At 39.6% G+C, this 24,113-nt stretch overlaps 1 protein-coding gene across 1 annotated transcript; it reads right to left on the bottom strand.

The window, feature by feature from the left end:
- Positions 1-2,832: 2,832 nt before the first annotated feature.
- Positions 2,833-22,931, bottom strand: LOC103505029. The gene is made up of 10 exons (XM_026820430.1): positions 22,693-22,931; positions 21,974-22,293; positions 7,564-7,857; positions 6,916-7,262; positions 6,134-6,343; positions 5,535-5,665; positions 5,191-5,473; positions 4,534-4,723; positions 3,176-3,351; positions 2,833-3,123 (listed from the first exon to the last, which is right to left on the bottom strand). Exons 1-10 carry the CDS (start codon positions 22,929-22,931, stop codon positions 2,833-2,835), a joined length of 2,481 nt encoding a protein of 826 aa, XP_026676231.1.
- Positions 22,932-24,113: the final 1,182 nt, after the last annotated feature.

The following is a 24,113-nucleotide window of genomic DNA, read 5'->3' as shown; positions in this document are numbered from 1 at the left end:
AGGAAAGACAGCTCTATGTAGAGCAAGGAAACAAGAGGAGAGGAAGTCTTCGAGGAGAGAGCGAGAAAACGAAACAGAACAGAGATGGGATGAAAAGGAAGGAAAGACAGCTCTATGTAGAGCAAGAAAACAAGAGGTAGAAAAGAAATTGGAGAGGAAGGAGACAAGAAAACTAGGACATAGATAAAGCGGACTATTAGGCATTGCAGGAAAAGAAAATCAGTTAAAATAACCTAAGTAAAATAGTATTTACAAAGGATGTCAAAATTAAATGAATTCATTAATAGGAATTTTGTAATGTTTTAGAACGAAGGGATTTATTTTACTTTTATAACTTTTTTTCTGCGCTAACTCCCAAATTTAATGAGGAATTTTGTAATGTTTTAGAACGAAGGGATTTATTTTACTTTTATAACTTTTTTTCTGCGCTAACTCCCAAATTTAATGACTGTAAATCTGTAAAAGTTTCACTTCTTCTTAAAGTAAATTACAAAATCTCTACCAATAGACAGTAATAAAGTATCTACCAAATAACGATATTAATAGAGAAAAGCTACTTATTATGTAGAGTACAAAAAAAGGAGAATAATGTAGATAAAGACGTCAATCTAAGTTAAGTAATTAAAGCTACAAAGTGTGAAGTAAAATTCCTTAAAGTAATGGGTAAGAGAATAAAAAATGAGTTATAAAAAGAAGTGTGAAGTAAAATTCCTTAAAGTAATGGGTAAGAGAATAAAAAATGAGTTATAAAAAGATAGGAGTGTGAAGTAAAATTCCTTAAAGTAATGGGTAAGAGAATAAAAAATGAGTTATAAAAAGATAGGTAGGTACCTTAAATAACTTATAATAAGTATTTTGAGTAAGACTTTTCTATTTTGAGTTGATAAGTTAGTATGAATTTATGTAAGAATGAGTTTGTTGAGGGCAGTTTTTTGACATCAAAACAAAAGAGTTGGTAGAATATTATAATTTTCATTAGATAGGTTATGTAAGAATGAGTTTGTTGAGGGCAGTTTTTTGACATCAAAACAAAAGAGTTGGTAGAATATTATAATTTTCATTAGATAGGTTTTGAATTGTTATAATTAGGTATAAACAGAACGCATTATTAATGTAAAATGAGAATTAAAAGTAATGGCTAAAAATCTAATGAATTTATTATTTTTTCAAACAAAGTTAGGTAGGTATCACTCTTTTATATAAAAACATTTAAAGCTTGATTACAAAATTAATGTTAAATTACAGCATAACAAAAGCAATCTAAAACAACATTTACTTATCACGAACATAACAGTAATTTTAATGATATAATTATGTGAACGATTAATTTTATTTATTAACAATAACGTGAAAATAATGGAGTTTTATCAACACCTAAAATTTTACACAGGGAAAAAGTAAGCTTACTTTATGGTACAAAAATAAATACTTATGATTTACTTATCACGAACATAACGGTAATTTTAATGATATAATTATGTGAACGATTAATTTTATTTATTAACAATAACGTGAAAATAATCGAGTTTTATCAACACCTAAAATTTTACACAGGGAAAACGTAAGCTTACTTTATGGTACAAAAATAAATACTACTTATAAATAAACCTAAACCTAATCAACGAAAAATAAAATCAATCATTGTAGATAAAATAAAGGTACAATTAATTAACAAATAATATAACGAAAAATAAAATCAATCATTGTAGATAAAATAAAGGTACAATTAATTAACAAATAATAAATAACACAAACAAGAGCTTTACAATATTTATGTATTGCATATTGAAACTACCTATCATTAGGTAGATATTATAATGTAGGTACTACTTACGAGTACAAGTGTAATTATCTCCTTGGCTCGTGCTACTGACCAAAACTAAAGCTGGGTGAGGTTAGTCTGAGAAGGCCGAAGCTTGACACCAAATACAGAGTGAAATGTCCATGGATAAAATCAGTCCCGGGCAGGAATCGAACCCGCGACCTAGTGACAGTAATGTTAAATCCATAATATCAAAATTAATTAAAAGTCTCTTTTCTGTTTAAAAATCATCTGTACTTTTTGTGCAGCTTTAACTTGGAAGCGTAGAGAATTATACAGCATAGTCATATCAAAAATAGGCCGAAGCTTGACACCAAATACAGAGTGAAATATCCATGGATAAAATCAGTCCCGGGCAGGAATCGAACCCGCGACCTAGTGACAGAGACGTTAAATCCATAACAAACAAAAGAGAGGCCATGTAGTATCTATACATGCTTTCAGTTGGTCTCTAGAAGATAGGGATCCTGGCAGTAGCTTAATGCGTAGCTATAGACAAAAGTGAAAAGGACGGTACTTACAGGATGCGGTTTCTCCGATGAGAAAAGCAGAATCCTTTAGAGACCTGTTTCTTTTTCTTGAATAGCTATTTAAATATTTATTAACTCAAACCTAGTTTGATACAAACACTTATCACAATCTGTTTACCGAAGAAAAAACCTCCCATAGAAAAAAGGAAGGAAGAAAAATCGTCCAAGAGCCCTTCTCTACTACATTTTAAATTATGGACCAAATGTGAGGCTTGAATCCAAGACTCCAAGGCCTCTGCTCCAACTACTGAGTTAGTCGGACCAAAAAACTCAGCCTTAGGCTGCCACAGTGATTTTAGGTACACAGTTTGTGAACCTTTAAAATATTTCAGCTTAGTTCTACTAAATTTCGTTCAATTAATCAATATACATGTATTGTGTACATCTACAATATCTACATCCTGAGGCCGTCCATTCACGACAGATGACAGGCACAATGCGAAACCTGTCTTGAGTACCCGGCCCAAGTTTGGAAACCATTTACGAGATGGACGTAAACTTCTTCAACTTGCCGCTGTTAGCGCTGAGGTAGACGTTGTGATTTCCATTGTAATGCTTGGAACTGGTCAGCATTCGTTGGATTCTCAAGTTGCAACTGGGTCCTCCAACATTGTAATGCTTGGAACTGGTCAGCATTCGTTGGATTCTCAAGTTGCAACTGGGTCCTCCAACGAAGGTGACGAGAATTTTGTTGTTGCCATGACTACCGTTGTGATCGAGGACATGGATGATGGACTTGATGGATTCGATGGGAATGTTCTTCACCGAGATCTCGAGCAGAGTTCCGCAGTATTTGTCCCGAATGGTTTTGCCTGTGGGATACACAGAGGAAGGAGTGAGAAACAGTTTGTCCTCCAACGAAGGTGACGAGAATTTTGTTGTTGCTATGACTACCGTTGTGATCGAGGACATGGATGATGGACTTGATGGATTCGATGGGAATGTTCTTCACCGAGATCTCGAGCAGAGTTCCGCAGTATTTGTCCCGAATGGTTTTGCCTGTGGGATACACAGAGGAAGGAGTGAGAAACAGTTTTGACAGAGGGAACTGTAACTGCTAAGGTCTTAATCGTCCCGAAATCTAAGAGAGAAGGAAGACAGGATAGGAGACAGCCAGCCGTTCCAGGAACGAACATTATCCGTTTAGGATAAAATCCGCCCCGGGCGGGAATTAAACCCGTGACCTAGCGCTTACAAGGCAGATGCGATACCAACCTACGTATTTGTCCCGAATGGTTTTGCCTGTGGGATACACAGAGGAAGGAGTGAGAAACAGTTTTGACAGAGGGAACTGTAACTGCTAAGGTTTAATCGTCCCGAAATCTAAGAGAGAAGAAAAACAGGATAGGAGACAGCCAGCCGTTCCAGGAACGAACATTATCCGTTTAGGATAAAATCCGCCCCGGGCGTAACATGTATAAGTACCTACATCTACATTCATAGATACCTACTATTTCTGCATTCCTTCAGTGGAGGTTCATGTCGGAAAAATGATAATTCTGACCTCATTTTAAATTGAGATTTTTTTTTTTTTAAAGATGAGTGTTCCACCGCCGAATTGGAGCACACAATAGCTGTAGCTGGAGTGAAAGGAATTCTCAGTCCTATTAACTCCAACCTTCAGCCTACGGACCGAGAGATGTTGAAGTTTTTTCGCCTCTGTACCACAGGATGAGAAAAATGTGTGTAAAATTCAGGCCAGCACTCACTTGATTCCATGTCGGTATGGGAAACATGTGACAGTTTCACAAATTAATTACTCGGTCCTCTAGACGACAACAGGTATTTGCCTATATATCTTCAAACAAATTTATCAAGCTTGCCGTGAGGTGAACGAACGTCAAGGGTTCGAAGCAACCAATGATCAGCCTAAAAACAGTTTAAGGCATCCACTCTGCTACAAGCAAACGAAAAACCCCTCTCAGTTGCAAGTTCCAAGGCACTGGAGGTACCAAACAGCCAGCCGTTCCAGGAACGAACATTATCCGTTTAGGATAAAATCCGCCCCGGGCGGGAATTACAGCCAGCCGTTCCAGGAACGAACATTATCCGTTTAGGATAAAATCCGCCCCGGGCGGGAATTGAACCCGTGACCTAGCGCTTACAAGGCAGATGCGATACCAACCTAGCTAACTAGGCTGGCAAAAAGGTTTCATTGTCCTTGAAAATCGTTCATCTCACCTATGATAGATCCTTGTCCGGGTGTGAGCACGACCCCCATGATACTCAGCCACGTCAAATAGTTCAAACTGGAGATCACCGTCTGTATGAAGTAGTGCTCCAAACTTGTCCCCTTGGTGCTGTTATCCTTGACAATGATGTGATTGAGCTTCAGGTAGCTAATGCTGCAGATCTTCAAGTAGCGGCCCACCTGGAAACACAGTTTCGGTCAGCAAGTGACGAGATTTTACATGCTTACTGACTTACATGTTAACAATATGGAAAGCAAAGTAGGGCTGATTGAGAGGCTAACGAAAGACGCCGACCCCGTCTGTACACGGGAAAAGGCAAAGAAAAAGAGGAATATGGAAAGCAAAATATTTTGACTGCGTGTCATTGTTATTGGCAAAATTGTGCCTTCATTATCCTTGTGGGTGTCGGACGTCATATTGGAAAGGAACATTGCTTCACAGCCAATAAAATGGAAGTTTAGGGTATTATTTCGGAGCAACTAATATCACGTCCCAATCCTCCTAATCTCCTCCTCCTAAACCTCCTAAAAAAAACACCACGAACTAACAACATGGCTGATCTCTCTATAGTCTCCTTTCAAACGGGAAGTGGTAAATGCTAGTTGCTACCTTCATTACGTTCTTGATCCATGTACCCGTCACCCACCTGTTTGAGCGTCTTCTCGTAATCGTCGAGCGACATCCGCCAGTTGGACAACTTGAGGCTCTGCAACTTCCGGAAGCTGGTGGACAGCAGTTGGAAGAAGGCCAGCAGGGATTTGTCGTCGATGACCAGAGGGATGGTGTTGGAGTTGATGTTGGTCCGGTCCAGACTGAGGTCCAAGTCGGTCAGATTGGTGAAGCCCGTGAGGAAGGGAAGGAGGTGGGGGCCGCGTTTTGTTGGTGGGGCCGCCGGAGAATGAGCTTTTCTTGTTCGTTGATGGACGAAGCTACGGGGAAGGGAAGAAAGAACCGGCGTGGTGGGGTTAAGGTGTGCGTGTGGCGATTAACATCGTGCCCAAACATAGTCGCACCGAGCCGTCGATCGACCGAGGTGCTGAATCTACGTTGGTCGAGGCATTGGTGGACGGTTCAGTCGAACAACGATCGACAGCCGGTCGCAATATATTGTGAGGACACACCTTTAGGGTTGAATATTATAAATCCTGCAAGGGTTTTACCTGTTCTCCAGTCAAAGACCATTGGACACACAAGGTTACCAACATCAAAATTGGTGAACTGATTTAAGGTGCAAAAGGCCTGCTTGTGTTTGAGAAAAGTAAAGAGGCTGCTTTTTCCAACGACTCCAAATTGTACAGTTAGTTAAAAAAGTGTTACCAGAGATTCTAACGAGCCCTCAGTGCGAGGTTAGGAGAAACAATCCCATTATTCCCACTCTGCCGAGCCACAATATCCTGGGGTAGCTACATCTAAAGATCTGGAAAACTTATTTTAGACGCCTATCATATCCGCTTACTAAAACCCCATGCTATTTACTCGTCTTGAAAATTTGGGAGTAATTCTTTCTCGTGTGGTAATAGGTGGCCGTCGTCTTTTATGGAGTAAAGTAGTTCCTTTCTTTGGAAGGATAACTAGGTGGTGTCTTTTACCTGGAAGGTGCCAAGGCGCAGGAACACGATGCTGGGGCAGGTCAGATGGGGCATAGAGGTTAGGAGCTCCTGGACAATGTCCTCTTGTCGGCTGAGGTGAAGCAGATTGCTGTGGTGGATGGCGACGTGAAGACGACAATTTGACAGGTCCAGGTCTCGAACTGAGGTGCTCTCAAGGAATGTGAGGAACATGGGGATGGAGGCTTCGTCCTGGAAAATGGAAAAGGAAAGGATGTTGAAAAGAAAGGAAATTAGAAACTCAAATCCCTTTTAGAAATCCTCAAACTCAAACCTGCCTCGGTAGCGTAGTGGTCAAGACGCTCGCCTGGTAAACAGGAGGGCGTGGGTTCGATCCCAGCCGAGGCATGGAATTTTATCCTCATTTATTTGAGATTTTGACCACATAATAATAGAGCTCTAAGGGTTGGGTGGTAGAAAACGCCTCCGGCGTTAACCTCGCCTAGTGGTTACCTTCCACTCAAGAGTCTATTATTATTATAGAAATATTTTTTTTTCCTCAATCCTCGGGAAAATCAAATTCACTTGTATAGTAGGCCCATTCGCGGTATCTCTCAAAGAACTCTTAACTCTTATAGTCCTAAAATTGAAGAGCAAAGGAGGACAGGATAGGAGAAAGCCATCCGTTTCAGGGTGGGAATCAAAAAACCTGCGAACTAAGCGCCTACAGGGAATGTCAAGTAACAAACAACGCCATGTTCGGTATGTTGAGGTACCAAACATGATGAGAAAGAAGAGGACTCGGAAAGTAAAGTTTCACTTACCTCAATCCGGAACGTCCATCCTTCTAAGCTGAGCAGCTTGAGACTCGAATTCTTGATGAGCGCTTGCAGCACAATCTGGGTCGGTCCATCGTCCAGCACTAGTCGCTGTGACCCCAAGTCCAACAGCTGCAGAGATCGGTTGTCCGCCAAGCCTAATAGGACGGGGATGACCTCTCCCAAGCGTGTCCCACCTTCGAGACGAAGGGCATCCAGGCAGTGGGATTTGCGGATGCTTTCCCCGAGGCATAGCGAGTCTTCCATGGAGAGCAGACATTTGCTCACGTTCAGGCTCTTGAGCTTGCAACCAGGGTCGCGAAGGGCTTCAAACACGTCGTGAAATCCGGACCCTGTGGAGGAAATTGGGATTGATTTTGAGACTTACCTCGATTACCTATCTTAAGTCTGAATTCAATCCTATTTCGAGCTATGTCTGGGTATTTAGCTATTTAGTAGATACTTAGATAGGTAGGTATAGTATAGCTTGACTGGGGCTATTTAGGTATAGTAAAGACTATTTAAGTATAGCAAAGACGACCCGACAATGTATAATCCTACTTGATGAGCCCTAGTCCACTTTTACTATTTTCGACAGGAGTGACAAGAGCACTCAGAGGAATTAGTCGAATACTTCCGGAGCGGCGTACATACCCGAGTGAATGGCGGAATCACACGAAGGCAGCGGCTGGAACAACCTCTGGAACATGACCGAATCGGAGTTTCGCTTGTGATCCGTCGTGCTGTACCCGTCCGGGGATATTTGCGTCAGTGGTTGCCTAGGCAACGTGGCTGGCCGTCCTAGACTGTTATAGCCACCCAGGCCACGAGGTAGAGACGAGAAGTAGTAACTGGAGGAGGAGGTCTTGGGAGAAGAAGAGGAGGCGACGGAGGTCTGCTTGACTATCTGCTGAAGGGAGGAAACGTTGCTGCTTCCGGATCCGGAACCTGAAATTAACATAGAAGTGTTGAGAGGGGGTAATCATCGGCGAAGATGGTTAACAGGAATAATAACCATCGATAAAAATGCTTAAAAAAATAAAAAAAAAATAATAATAATAAAGAGGTTTGATAGTAACTGTTAAGTTCTTATTGTCCCTAAAGCGAAGACAAGGAAAACAGGATAGGAGAAAGCCAGCCGTTCCGAGAACGAACCTTATTTGTGATAAAGTCCGCCCCGGGCAGGAATTGTACCCGTGGCCCAGCGCTTACAAGGCAGACGCGCTACCTTTCAAGGTAACTAGGCTGGTAGACAATACTGCTTAACCCATATACCTAATTATACTTGTTGGTATTGCGGTCGTTGAGACCCGCTGGGAAAATTAAACCATAGAGATTTTCCTTTTAAATAAAAGGTTGCCCATGTCCCATGTGGCCAGTGGTTCGATAGTGACTAGCAACTCATACTTGTAGGAAAAAGAGGTCAAATACTGGGTGCCATGTATACCACAATTACCACAGTACCACGTATAGATGTACCTATACTATAAGATACTTATGTACTATGTAGGTATTCCTATATGTATTTTCGTCTCTTGGGAGTAAGTAAATAAAATAACTAATAAACGAAGAGAAAAATTTCCAGCAAACTTTCAATCTCAAGCGCATTCAATAAAAACTCAATTAATTGAACTGCCAGACGCCCCATGTCCTGCCTACAGTAATAAATTGGAAAACTCTAATGTTCACTATAACACAAACAAACAAACAAACAAACAAACAAACAAACAAACAAACAAACAAACAAACAAACAAACAAACAAACAAACAAACAAACAAACAAACAAACAAACAAACAAACAAACAAACAAACAAACAAACAAACAAACAAACAAACAAACAAACAAACAAACAAACAAACAAACAAACAAACAAACAAACAAACAAACAAACAAACAAACAAACAAACAAACAAACAAACAAACAAACAAACAAACAAACAAACAAACAAACAAACAAACAAACAAACAAACAAACAAACAAACAAACAAACAAACAAACAAACAAACAAACAAACAAACAAACAAACAAACAAACAAACAAACTTCAAATGAGGGAGAAGGGAGGAAAGACATTGGGGAAAGTAGAAAACATAAAGTTTGGAAATTTTAAAATGAACTTTCGTTGTGTGGGCTGTGTTCAAATGCAATCAAAAAATTTGAAAAAGCTAAAGTACGAGTAAGTACCTATAGGCACTTACATCTAGGTAATTTCATTCGTTCTCGTTTTAATTGTTCCTCGCTTTACAACAAAGAATAAAGTTCGTTATTTTTTTAGGGTGATACCTATATTAGTTATTATTATTTTAAAGTCATCTTGGTAAGTACGTAGTTACGTAGGTAGGTACATACTTGAACTTGTTCTAAAGCATCTACCTACTCCGATTACATACTATAACAAAGGCCAAATTGTTTATTTATAAAATCGTTCAATAAAAATATGTAACAGGTGATCGTATTTTTGCAACATCCTCTTTTTCCTCGAGATTTCATCCGGTTCCTCAACTTTGTCCTCATGATGTGAGGAAATACCACATTTTAATATCTTCACACGCGGACACGTCCTCACATACTGTGCTATATGGACCGTAAAGTTTTCAATTGACTATGTTGAAAGTTATCAAGATCCTGATATTCGTAAAGTTCTGCTACATCCTTGGTTCCCTAATTCTTACTGTGAGGTAGATTTTAACCAAATAGAGCCAGGTGCTGAATACTTTTCCAGTGGTCATATTGAAGAACACCTTCCAAGTAGTCCAACTGTGACAGATATTATCACAGATGAAGACAAAATTCTAAAAGTTTACTCTGAGTACAAATATGTAAATGAGAATCTAACACACCCTAGATTTGTGATTGTAGACAATGAAGAAGAAGCTGATATCCTATGGTATACTCATCATTTCAAAGATTTTAAAACACTTGCTGAAGAAACCCCTACAAAACAGATCACCGTCTGTATGAAGTAGTGCTCCAAACTTGTCCCCTTGGTGCTGTTATCCTTGACAATGATGTGATTGAGCTTCAGGTAGCTAATGCTGCAGATCTTCAAGTAGCGGCCCACCTGGAAACAGTTTCGGTCAGCAAGTGTTGAGATTTTACATGCCCTTGGTGCTGTTATCCTTGACAATGATGTGATTGAGCTTCAGGTAGCTGATGCTGCAGATCTTCAAGTAGCGGCCCACCTGGAAACACAGTTTCGGTCAGCAAGTGACGAGATTTTACATGCTTACTGACTTACATGTTAACAATATGGAAAGCAAAGTAGGGCTGATTGAGAGGCTAACGAAAGACGCCGACCCCGTCTGTACACGGGAAAAGGCAAAGAAAAAGAGGAATATGGAAAGCAAAATATTTTGACTGCGTGTCTCATTGTTATTGGCAAAATTGTGCCTTCATTATCCTTGTGGGTGTCGGACGTCATATTGGAAAGGAACATTGCTTCACAGCCAATAAAATGGAAGTTTAGGGTATTATTTCGGAGCAACTAATATCACGTCCCAATCCTCCTAATCTCCTCCTCCTAAACCTCCTAAAAAAAAAAAACACCATGACATGGCGGATCTCTATGTGTCTCCTTTCAAACGGGAAGTGGTAAATGCTATATATGCTACCTTCATTATGTTCTTGATCCATGTACCCGTCACCCACTTTGCGCCTTGGTGCTGTTATCCTTGACAATGATGTGATTGAGCTTCAGGTAGCTGATGCTGCAGATCTTCAAGTAGCGGCCCACCTGGAAACAGTTTCGGTCAGCAAGTGTCGAGATTTTACGTGCTTACTTACTTACATGCTAACAATATGGAAAGCAAAGTAGGGCTGATTGAAACGGGAAGTGGTAAATGCTAGATGCTACCTTCATTACGTTCTTGATCCATGTACCCTTCACCCAGTTTGCGTACCCACCTGTTTGAGCGTCTTCTCGTAATCGTCGAGCGACATCCGCCAGTTGGACAACTTGAGGCTCTGCAACTTCCGGAAGCTGGTGGACAGCAGTTGGAAGAAGGCCAGCAGGGATTTGTCGTCGATGACCAGAGGGATGGTGTTGGAGTTGATGTTGGTCCGGTCCAGACTGAGGTCCAAGTCGGTCAGATTGGTGAAGCCCGTGAGGAAGGGAAGGAGGTGGGGGCCGCGCAGAATGAGCTTTTCATTGATGGAGAGCTGTGGAAGAGGACCCACGTGAGGTTAGAGTTAGAGGGTGAGTTTAGATGGTTCTTTTCTGCTTAATGTTATCCAATTGTAACTAAGCTTAGATGCAAAGAAACTGCTAGTGTTAAGGTGCTTTTTCAAAGTACCTATGCAACTAAAGATCCTAATGAGTCCACAGAGCGAGATTATTAAACGTTAATTCAATAACTCAGGGTTCTAAATAATCTAAAAATCCACACATTAATTGAATTCCAATTTTAATCGTTCGTAAATTTAGGGTTCCTAGTTCTTTCTATAGAGGTAATAAGTGTCTTTTACCTGGAAGGTGCCAAGGCGCAGGAACACGATGCTGGGGCAGGTCAGATGGGGCATAGAGGTTAGGAGCTCCTGGACAATGTCCTCTTGTCGGCTGAGGTGAAGCAGATTGCTGTGGTGGATGGCGACGTGAAGACGACAATTTGACAGGTCCAGGTCTCGAACTGAGTTAGTACGATATAAAAATTTCATACAACGATCAATTGTTTCAACGTTATCCTGTAATATAGATCTCATTGAGTTTCCTATTTTATTTTGTCTTCTTAAGTTAGCAAGGGCGTGGCATTCAGTTAACCAATGATTTAAATAAACTGTAGTTTGTCCACAGAATTCACAAGCAGGGGGATCCTTTCGTTCTAGAAGAGAGCGAGATTATTAAACGTTAATTCAATAACTCAGGGTTCTAAATAATCTAAAGATCCACACGTTAATTGAATTCCAATTTTAATCGTTCGTAAATTTAGGGTTCCTAGTTCTTTCTTTAGAGGTAATAAGTGTCTTTTACCTGGAAGGTGCCAAGGCGCAGGAACACGATGCTGGGGCAGGTCAGATGAATAAAGTCCGCCCCGGGCAGGAATTGTACCCGTGGCCCAGCGCTTACAAGGCAGACGCGCTACCTTTCAAGGTAACTAGGCTGGTAGACAATACTGCTTAACCCATATACCTAATTATACTTGTTGGTATTGCGGTCGTTGAGACCCGCTGGGAAAATTAAACCATAGAGATTTTCCTTTTACATAAAAGGTTGCCCATGTCCCATGTGGCCAGTGGTTCGATAGTGACTAGCAACTCATACTTGTAGGAAAAAGAGGTCAAATACTTCAAGAACGATTTTGTTCAAATTGGAACTGGCAGCGTGCTCTAAACTTTCTGCGAGGGCGTCGACCAGAATCTGAAACCTGTGGATCAAAGTGAGGAGGTGTTTGAAGGTAGGCATTATAAACATGACATGGCAGTGAACATCAACATAAATTAGCACCTAACAATTTTATTACTGTAGAAGTCTAGAACGACTAACTTTCAAATATAGGTTTAGAAATAGGTAGTAGTAGGTACCTACAGTCAAATACTGGGTGCCATGTATACCACAATTACCACAGTACCACGTATAGATGTACCTATACTATAAGATACTTATGTACTATGTAGATTGTAGGTATTCCTATATGTATTTTCGTCTCTTGGGAGTAAGTAAATAAAATAACTAATAAACGAAGAGAAAAATTTCCAGCAAACTTTCAATCTCAAGCGCATTCAATAAAAACTCAATTAATTGAACTGCCAGACGCCCCATGTCCTGCCTACAGTAATAAATTGGAAAACTCTAATGTTCACTATAACACAAACAAACAAACAAACAAACAAACAAACAAACAAATAAATACCTTGCATAAACAAATACATGCCTAACATAAATGAGGGTTTTATGAAAGAAGCTTATAGTTATGCTACCTAGCTATTCATCTTGCTTAGGCCCCCTTTTTGGTTAAACGGCTCTTCTTAATGAGAAATGTTGTTGACAATCAGTTCGGAAATTGACCGCAGTTCGGAAATTGGGCATAATTCACCAAAATACACGAGTTTTTGTAAAAATCCTATTAATACGCCTGCTTTTCAATGACAATCAAAAACTGTCAAAACCTTTTTCGTTAGAACTTGATTTTCGTCTTAATGTCCTTCTGGAATAAAATTATTCAATTCTTTATTAAGTTTTTATTTGATTAAATCATTGATTTTCTTCATTTCCCCTCCTTCCCTTGTTACAATAAAATTTATAAAAATGCAATAGGTACGTTTCATTAAAAAAATAAATAACATAAAATGAAGTTTTTTCCCTCCCTAAGCTCTAGCTATACAAGTAGGTATACATAGGTACCTACATAGGAAGTAATGCTAACACATAAAATTAAAGTTTCAAATGAGGGAGAAGGGAGGAAAGACATTGGGGAAAGTAGAAAACATAAAGTTTGGAAATTTTAAAATGAACTTTCGTTGTGTGGGCTGTGTTCAAATGCAATCAAAAAATTAAGCTCTAGCTATACAAGTAGGTATACATAGGTACCTACATAGGAAGTAATGCTAACACATAAAATGAAAGTTTCAAATGAGGGAGAAAGGGGGAAAGACATTGGGGAAAGTAGAAAACATAAAATTTGGAAATTTTAAAATGAACTTTCGTTGTGTGAGCTGCATTCAAATGCAATCAAAAATCTGAAAAAGCTAAAGTACTTACATCTAGGTAATTTCATTCGTTCTCGTTTTAATATTTAATTGTTCCTAGCTTTACAACAAAGAATGAAGTTCGTAGGTATTTTTTTAGGGTGATACCTATATTAGTTATTATTATTTTAAAGTCATCTTGGTAAGTAGGTACGTAGTTACGTAGGTAGGTAGGTAGGTAGGTACATACTTGAACTTGTTCTAAAGCATCTACTCCGATTACTATAAAAAAGGCCAAATTGTTTATTTATAAAATCGTTCAATAAAAATATGTAACGGGTGATCGTATTTTTGCAACATCCTCTTTCAAAAATGGCACGTTTCCTTATTTTTGGCGCTTAAATAAAAAAATGCCGATTTTCGGTACGAAGACGGTGACTAGGTGTTTTACCTTAACACTTGTTTGTGGTACAGTGTGTATTGTATGCTTGATAATTTTCATGTAAGCCAATGGCCTTGGGACATTGGATACTTCAGTTCCCAATGGATCACTTAAGTTAGGCAACATAGCATGCTGCAAAATACAGATGGGTGAACTCCTTGGCTCGTGCTACTAACCAAAACTAAAGCCGGGTGAGGTTAGTCTGAGAAGGCCAAAGCTTGACACCAAATATAGAGTGAAATAAATGGATCACTTAAGTTAGGCAACATAGCATGCTGCAAAATACAGATGGGTGAACTCCTTGGCTCGTGCTACTGACCAAAACTAAAGCCGGGTGAGGTTAGTCTGAGAAGGCCATAACGAAAAATAAAATCAATCATTGTAGATAAAATAAAGGTACAATTAATTAACAAATAATAAATAACACAAACAAGAGCTTTACAATTTATGTATTGCATATTGAAACTACCTATCATTAGGTAGATATTATAATGTAGGTACTACCTACGAGTACAAGTGTAATTATTAACTGCTATGCAAGTCTTAAACCACGTTCTCTATTAATATCAAAATTAATTAAAAGTCTCTTTTCTGTTTAAAAATCATCTGTACTTTTTGTGCAGCTTTAACTTGGAAGCGTAGAGAATTATACAGCATAGTCATATCAAAAATAATAAAGATTTGTCAATCACATTTTCAAACATGTCAGTATCACAAAGTAAGGTAATCTACATGATGTGGATGTGTTTTTCAACCCTCAAACCTAGTTTGATACAAACACTTATCACAATCTGTTTACCGAAGAAAAAACCTCCCATAGAAAAAAAGGAATGAAGAAAAATCGTATAAGAGCCCTTCTCTACTACATTTCTATCAAAAATAATAAAGATTTGTCAATCACATTTTCAAACATGTCAGTATCACAAAGTAAGGTAATCTACATGATGTGGATGTGTTTTCCAACCCTCAAACCTAGTTTGATACAAACACTTATCACAATCTGTTTACCGAAGAAAAAACCTCCCATAGAAAAAAGGAAGGAAGAAAAATCGTATAAGAGCCCTTCTCTACTACATTTCAAATTATGAGTTTTCCAACCCTCAAACCTAGTTTGATACAAACACTTATCACAATCTGTTTACCGAAGAAAAAACCTCCCATAGAAAAAAAAGGAAGGAAGAAAAATCGTACAAGAGCCCTTCTCTACTACATTTCAAATTATGGACCAAATGTGAGGCTTGAATCCAAGACTCCAATGCCTCTACTCCAACTGCTGAGTTAGTCGGACCAAAAAACTCAGCCTTAGGCTGCCACAGTGATTTTAGGTACACAGTTTGTGAACCTTTAAAATATTTCAGCTTAGTTCTACTAAATTTCGTTCAATTAATCAATATACAAAGATATTGAGAAAATTGGTCTAATGATAATAAGAACAACACAACCTGTTGACCAAATCTACCAGGTTTTCATATACCTACCTACCTACCTAATTCTGTATTAGGTCCTATACCTACCATGATGTATGACTTTGTTATGTAGGTATATTAATGTGAAGTACGAAGCAGGTAGGTAGGTACCTATAGCACAAGAAAATGTAAGATACACTCCAAAGTTCATTTCCCACCTTCCCCCCTCTGGCGTATGAGTCGGAAACTAATTTCAAATGTGTTCATTCTAAAGTTGCACTGTTAAGTTTCTTTCGCTAACTTTATTTTCAATTCAACAACAGGAATTCAACATCAGCTCGACGTAGGTACTCTCTTGGAAAGAAAAAAAAAAAAAAAAAAAAACGTCAAAACATTCCAGGAAGAAATGCAATATGCAACTTCAGTCAGCAACAGTGTCTTTTACCTGGAAGGTGCCAAGGCGCAGGAACACGATGCTGGGGCAGGTCAGATGGGGCATAGAGGTTAGGAGCTCCTGGACAATGTCCTCTTGTCGGCTGAGGTGAAGCAGATTGCTGTGGTGGATGGCGACGTGAAGACGACAATTTGACAGGTCCAGGTCTCGAACTGAGGTGCTCTCAAGGAATGTGAGGAACATGGGGATGGAGGCTTCGTCCTGGAAAAAGGAAAAGGAAAGGATGTTGAAAGGAAGGGAAATTAGAAACTCAAATCCCTTTTAGAAATCCTCAAACTCAAACCTGCCTCGGTAGCGTAGTGGTCAAGACGCTCACCTGGTAAACAGGAGGGCGTGGGTTCGATCCCAGCCGAGGCATGGAATTTTATCCTCATTTGTTAAACTTAAGCACGGGATCTCCTGCCCAGAAGCTTACCCATCTGAGGATTCACCATGGTTAACTTTTAGGGAAGCTAACACCACACTTTCAGGAGCTAACATCACACTTTCAGGGAAGCTAACACCACACTGTTTTATTTATTAGGTACTAGACATTATTATTGTTATTATAAAAAGCTCCCTAGTTCTACATAGTTTTCCGCCACACTCTATTTCATCCTCGAGAAAGACAACCATAAAAGTCTCTCTCTCTCTCTCAGGGAAGATACAAATGGATCCATTATTTTTCTCTTTCTCCTGACAGTATATCTCTCCTGTCACAAAGTCAATGAGTCTCTGGGGGGACCGTCTTGTGCGTACTGATGCTACCTGGAGGACACTGGAAGGAAGACTGGAAGATAAAGAGCGCAGGAGAGGAAGAGAGAAGACGATGGATGTTGAGTGAAGAAATTAGAGAGACAGAGAGGGGGAAAAGGGGTGGACTTGCATACTGATGTTACCTGGAGAACACTGGACGCTGGAAAACTCTGGAAGGAAGACTTGAAGAGAAAGATCACAGAAGAGAGGAGAGGATGGATGTTGAGTGAAGAAATGGAAGAGAGAGAGAGCTAGATAGAGAGAGGGAAAAGGGGAGGACTTGCATACTGATGCTACCTGAAGAACACTGGAAGCTGGAAAACTCTGGACAGCTGGAGGACACTGGAAGGAAGACTGGAAGATAAAGAGCGCAGGAGAGGAAGAGAGAAGACGATGGATGTTGAGTGAAGAAATGAGAGAAAGAGAGACAGAGAAAGAGAGAGAGAGAGGGGGAAAAGGGGTGGACTTGCATGCTGATGTTACCTAAAGAACACTGGACGCTGGAAAACTCTGGAAGGAAGACTTGAAGAGGAAGAGAGGAGAGGATGGATGTTGAGTGAAGAAATGGGAGAGAGAGAGAGAGAGAGCTAGATAGAGAGAGAGGGAAAAGGGGAGAACTTGCATACTGATGTTACCTGGAGAACACTGGACGCTGGAAAACTCTGGACAAAAAACTGGAAGAGAAAGAGCACAGTAGAGGACGAGAGGAGACGATGAATGTCAAGGTAAATGGGAGAGGGAGAAGAGAAAGACGTCGAGAAGAGAGGGATAATGAGAAAGGAAGAGAGGGAGGGTGTAGAAGTAAGGAAGAGAGAGAGAGAGAGAGAGATTTAAAACAAGGAAATGAGGGCGTTGAGGTAAGAAATGGGAGCAATAGAGATTGGTGAAGAAAAAGAAAGATAGATACGAGAGAAAGAGGGAAAGACGATGGATGTCAAGGTAAATGGGAGAGGGAGAAGAGAAAGACGTCGAGAAGAGAGGAATAATGAGAAAGGAAGAGAGGGAGGGTGTAAATGTAAGGAAGAGAGAGAGAGATTTAAAACAAGGAAATTAGGAAATGAGGGCGTCAAGGTAAGAAATGGGAGCAATAGAGATTGGTGAAGAAAAAGAAAGATAGATACGAGAGAAAGAGGGAAAGAGAGAGAGAGAGAGAGAGAGAGAAAGAGCAGGGAAATTATTCCAGGAGAGAGGGAAGGTATAGAAAGAGAACGTAAGGAACAGAGAGAGAAAGAGGAAGTCTTCGAGGAGAGAGCGAGAAAAAGAAACAGAACAGAGATGGGATGAAAAGGAAGGAAAGACAGCTCTATGTAGAGCAAGAAAACAAGAGGTAGAAAAGAAATTGGAGAGGAAGGAGACAAGAAAACTAGGACATAGATAAAGCGGACTATTAGGCATTGCAGGAAAAGAAAATTTCCTGGCGAATTGGAAATGAGAAAAATAAAGGAGAACGAGGGAATAAAGGGGAGAAGAGGGAATCAGCTAGGGAGTAAAATATTCTAATTGAAACTAACTTGTCACTCTGACGGCAGCAAATGGACACATTAAGTGGGAGACGAACAGAGAGAAACTGGAGGGAAAAAGTGGGATTTCAGCTAAGAAGAACGGAGAAAATGTCAGGGAATAAGGAGGGTGAAATTTGTAATAAGACGGGGAAATTAAGACTTAGATCTAGTATTTTACTAAAATGAAAACATCATTGAAGTGAAAGTGTCCCTGTGGTTCCCCCCGAAAAGAAAATTTCCTGGCGAATTGGAAATGAGAAAAATAAAGGAGAACGAGGGAATAAAGGGGAGAAGAGGGAATCAGCTAGGGAGTGAAATATTCTAATTGAAACTAACTTGTCACCCTGACGGCAGCAAATGGACACATTAAGTGGGAGACGAACAGAGAGAAACTGGAGGGAAAAAGAGGGATTTCAGCTAAGAAGAACGGAGAAAATATCAGGGAATAAGGAAGGTGAAATTTGTAGTGAGACGGGAAATTACGACTTAGATCTAGTATTTTACTAAAATGAAAACATCATTGAAGAGAAAGTGCCCCTGTGGTTCCCCCGAGAGCCCAAATTGGTCGAAAATGTAGATAAATAAGATATTGAGAAAATTGGTCTAATGATAATAAGAACAACACAACCTGTTCACCAAATCTACCAGGTTTTAATATACCTACCTACCTACCTAATTCTGTATTAGGTCCTACCTACCATGATGTATGACTTTGTTATGTAGGTAGATATATTAATATGAAGTACGAAGCAGGTACCTATAGCACAAGAAAATGTAAGATACACTCCAAAGTTCATTTCCCACCTTCTCCCCTCTGGCGTATGAGTCAGAAACTAATTTCAAATGTGTTCATTCTAAAGTTGCACTGTTAAGTTTCTTTCGCTAACTTTATTTTCAATTCAGCAACAGGAATTCAACATCAGCTCGACGTAGGTACTCTCTTGGAAAGAAAAAAAAACGTCAAAACATTCCAGGAAGAAATGCAATATGCAACTTCAGTCAGCAACACACAAGTGCATTATACTGCATTCACTGAACCAAAGGAACCAACATGTATAAGTACCTACATCTAGATACATAGATACTATTTCTGCATTCCTTCAGTGGAGGTTCATGTCGGAAAAATGATAATTCTGACCTCATTTTAAATTGTGAATTGGAGCACACAATAGCTGTAGCTTGAGTGAAAGGAATTCTCAGTCCTATTAACTCCAACCTTCAGCTTACGGACAGGATGGGAAAAATGTGTTTAAAAATTCTGGCCAGCACTCACTTGATTCCATGTCGGTATGGGAAACATGTGACAGTTTCACAAATTAATAACTCGGTCCTCTAGACGACAACAGGTATTTGCCTACATATCTACAGACAAATTTATCAAGCTTGCCGTGAGGTGACCGAACGTCAAGGGTTCGAAGTAACCAATGATCAGCCTAACCAAAGTACATGCTGGATTCTTCAGCACCCAAGCCCATCCCTCTAGCTCCAGCGGGGATGTATGCACCAAGGGAATCTGTTCTTTAGCACTGGCTTTGCTGACATTGCTATTCCAATGCCCGTTTGAAGCTCCCACTAATTTACTCACTGCAGTCACATTGGCTTCAGAAGGTCCAGCTGCTTGCAACAACATATACAAAGGTCGAGTTGAAAGGTCAAGTGGGCAAAACTGATTGAAAACTAAATGTCCTTTTCGACCAAGGAGACCCATAAGAAATTTCAAAATGGAAACAAATCACGATTTTTTTAGTTTCTTATCAATTATTTTGATTAATTATAGTCTTAAAACCCCACCATTCAACATTTTTTATTGTTAGTATATATGACTGCGTACCACCTAAAATGTATCCGTGTACCACCAGTGGTACGCGTACCACCGGTTGAGAACCTCTGCTCTAGACGACAACAGGTATTTGCCTATATATCTTCAAAAAAAAATTATCAAGCTTGCCGTGAGGTGACCGAACTTCAAGGGTTCGAAGCAACCAATGATCAGCCTAAAAACATTTTAAGGCTTCCACTCTGCTACAAGCAAACGAAAAACCCCTTTCCGTTGCAAGTTGCAAGGCACTGGAGGTACCAAACATGATGAGAAAGAAGAGGACTCGGAAAGTAAAGTTTCACTTACCTCAATACGGAACGTCCATCCTTCCAGTAATGCTAACACATAAAATGAAAGTTTCAAATGAGGGAGAAGGGAGGAAAGACATTGGGGAAAGTAGAAAACATAAAGTTTGGAAAATTTAAAATGAACTTTCGTTGTGTGAGCTGTGTTCAAATGCAATCAAAAAATTTGAAAAAGCTAAAGTACCAAATTTCATTTATTTTAATAAAAGGTTATTATTAGCTTTTAAAATAAATCTTGATACTATTGGGTCTCTTTTGGTGTGGGGTATTTTTTGAACATGTTGAGTAAGAAAGAAAGGGAAAAAGAAGAAAGTCCCCCTTTCTTTCTGTCTTTAGTTTTTTTTTTTTATTGTAGGTATTAGATACCTATTTAATTTTCTTTCTCCTTTCCCCAGAGTTTAATTTTAGACAAAAAAAAGCCAAAGCTAGAAAAAGATTGGGAGAAAGAAAGTGACCTTTACTCTCTCTCCCCCCCCTTTATCTCTCTTTCTTAACTTGTTCACAGTGTCTAATAGTGTTTTGATACAGAACATTTTACCCCTACCGAAATTTTCCTTTTCCACTTTCTTCCCCTACCCCTTCCACATCGATTTTGTCAAGATTGAAGAAAAAAGAAATTCCAAAACTGTCCTCATGATGTGAGGAAATACCACATTTTAATATCTTCACACGCGGACACGTCCTCACATACTGTGCTATATGGACCGTAAAGTTTTATGTCTGTGGTAGTGGTAAGAACTCAACTGAACTCACATTTCACACTTTTTACACCACACTCACCGTTTTTCTTCCTAAAAATTTTCCGCACAAATTATTCCACTTTCTTCAAGTGGAAAATAGTTTCCATTACTTTTTACACCACACTCACCGTTTTTCTTCCTAAAAATTTTCCGCACAAATTATTCCACTTTCTTCAAGTGGAAAATAGTTTCCTGTTCAAGAGATTTTGAAATGGTTATTGTTTTCCAAAGAAAACTCCTTTAAAGTCCCATTAGAGCAGAGAATGTCTTTAGAAACGGCTAAACTAGCAATATTGGATAGAAGAAAAGGGTCTACTTTCCACTTGTACTTTGTGGGAAAAATCAGAAAATATTGTAAGTACCTTAATACCTACTCATGTAGTTATTTAGTTTTAATTGTGGACATATCCCTTCTTTGACGGTCTTCATTAAGGACTTAAATCGGGAACCTAAGATTTTCCCCTTATTAAAAATTTGATGTAGGAGGAACTTGTGTAAAATAGGCATTTGAAAACTTTCATGCACTCAGACTGCGGGTTTTATTTTTATAAACATTTAATTAAAACTTTCAGATTTATGTGATTGTTCAAGAGATTTTGAAATGGTTATTGTTTTCCAAAGAAAACTACTTTAAAGTCCCATTAGAGCAGGGAATGTCTTTAGAAACGGCTAAACTAGCAATATTGGATAGAAGAAAAGGGTCTACTTTCCACTTGTACTTTGTGGGAATATTAGATAACTTTACAATAACTATTAAAAGATTTAATCAGAACTGATTGGGTAAGTAACCTCAGTGGTGTAGTGGTTAGCACGGTGGACTTCGGATCTGGAGGTTGGTGGTTCGAGTCCAAGTCAAGTCATAAAATCTAGCGTAGTATATTAAGCAGGGAACGACATTTGTGACAAGCATTTATGCTTAACACAATTAATATTCCTCCTTATTACCTATCTACTTGCCAAATTTTGAAATTATGCCATGTCAGCAGCGTAACTACAACAAAGACCGCGTCATCGGGTTAGGTAACTTCCCAAACTTACCCACACTGATGCCACTCGAGGACGGCGCACTGATGGCACACGACGATTGTGGTTCCTCTCGGCGCATGCCCCAACTCCCCGTCAAATTCAGTGCTAGTAGCGGCCTCTGGCGGATCAAGGCCGAAATCGCTCGCAGGCCATCTCGGCCACAGCCCAGGTGAGGTAGGTGAAGGACGGTGATCTGAGGAGCGCGCTCTAAGGCGCGACAAAGTTGTACAACCTGCGAGGTCCCCAAGTTGAGGTCAAGAACGATTTTGTTCAAATTGGAACTGGCAGCGTGCTCTAAACTTTCTGCGAGGGCGTCGACCAGAATCTGAAACCTGTGAATCAGAGTGATGAGGTGTTTGAGGACAGGCATGATAAACATGACAATTTTATTACTGTAGAAGTCTAGAACGACTAACTTTCAAAACTGGGTTTAGAAATAGGGTTTAGAAGTAGTACCTACACAATCAAGAACGATTTTGTTCAAATTGGAACTGGCAGCGTGCTCTAAACTTTCTGCGAGGGCGTCGACCAGAATCTGAAACCTGTGGATCAGAGTGAGGAGGTATTTTATTTGAAGATTGACATTATAAACATGACATGGCAGTGAACATCAACATAATTATTTAGCACCTAACAAGTTTATTACTGTAGAAGTCTAGAACGACTAACTTTCAAATCTATGTTTAGAAATGGGTACTACATAGTACCTACGCAGAATAAGATCTACTTACCTATCATGAGCGCTGTCTTCAAGACAAGTGATGACCAACTCAAATGTATTCAGCTTCGTTTTGGGCAAAGTTGTTTTCACATAAACAGAAAGTCGTTCAATTTCTGCTGAGGAAAATTCATGGCCCAAAAGAGACGAAATCCGAACCATCTTTACGCTGTCGTTTGCTGATAGCGCCGCGAAGAACATGTCCAATAGTGATTCACAGTCAGTGCCTTTGTCTAAGATGTATCCAAACATAGTCGACCGGCCGTCGATCAACGAGGTGAATCTACGTTGTTGAGGCATTGTGGACGGTTCAGTCGACAACGATCGACAGCCGGTCGAATATGTATGTGAGGACACACCTTTAGGGTTGAATATTATAAATCCTGCAAGGTTTTACCTGTTCTCAGTCGAAGACATTGGACACAAGGTACCTACATCAAAATTGTGACTGATTTAAGGTGCAAAAGGCTGCTTGTGTTGAGAAAGTAAAGAGGCTGCTTTTTCCAACGACTCCAACAATGTACAGTTGGTTAAAAAAGTTACCAGAGATTCTAACGAGCCCTCAGTTCGAGGTTAGGAGAAACAATCCATTATTCCACTCTGCCGACCAATATCTGGAGTTCTAAAGATCTGAAAACTATTTTAGGACGCCTAATCATATCCGTTACTAAAATCCCATTATTACTCGTTTGAAAATTTGGAGTAATTCTTTCGTTGGTAATAGGTGCCGTCGTCTTTTATGGAGTAAGTAGTTCTTTCTTTGGAGATAATAGGGATGCTTTCCCCGAGGCATAGCGAGTCTTCCATGGAGAGCAGACATTTGCTCACGTTCAGGCTCTTGAGCTTGCAACCAGGGTCGCGGAGGGCTTCAAACACGTCGTGAAATCCGGACCCTGTGGAGGAAACAGGAGTGTTGAGATTGATTTTGAGATTTTTCAGGGTTACCTCGTTGGTTTACCTACATATCTTAAGACAGAGCTCAAGCTTAGATTGAGCCAAGTCTGGGTATTTAGTAGGTACCTATTAGGTATAGTAAAGCTCGGCTGGGGCTATTTAGGTATTATAAATTATAAACATACGTAATAAAGTTGATTTATCTATGTATCTTGGGATGAGACCAAGTTCAATCTTAGATCGAGCTAAGTCTGGGTAGGTATAGGTAAAGTTATAGTAAAGTTCGACTGGGGCTACTGAGGTATAGTAAAGACGATCCGACGATGTATAATCCGACTTGATAAGCCCAGACCATCTTTACTACTTTCGACAGGAGTAGCAGGGGCACTCAGAGAGAGCGAAGTGACACATTAAGTGGGAGACGAACAGACGGAAACTGAGGGAAAAAGAGGGATTTTTTTTTTTTTTTTTAGCAAGAACGGAGAAAATATCAGGGAATAAGGGGGATAAAATTTGTAATAAGACGGGGAAATTAAGACC

Source organism: Diaphorina citri, unplaced genomic scaffold (assembly GCF_000475195.1).
Source record: "Diaphorina citri unplaced genomic scaffold, Diaci psyllid genome assembly version 1.1 scaffold146, whole genome shotgun sequence".
Taxonomy (NCBI): Eukaryota; Metazoa; Arthropoda; class Insecta; order Hemiptera; family Psyllidae; genus Diaphorina; species Diaphorina citri.
The sequence above is the reverse complement of the archived record's forward strand: the minus strand, read 5'-3'. Positions and strand labels throughout refer to the sequence as shown.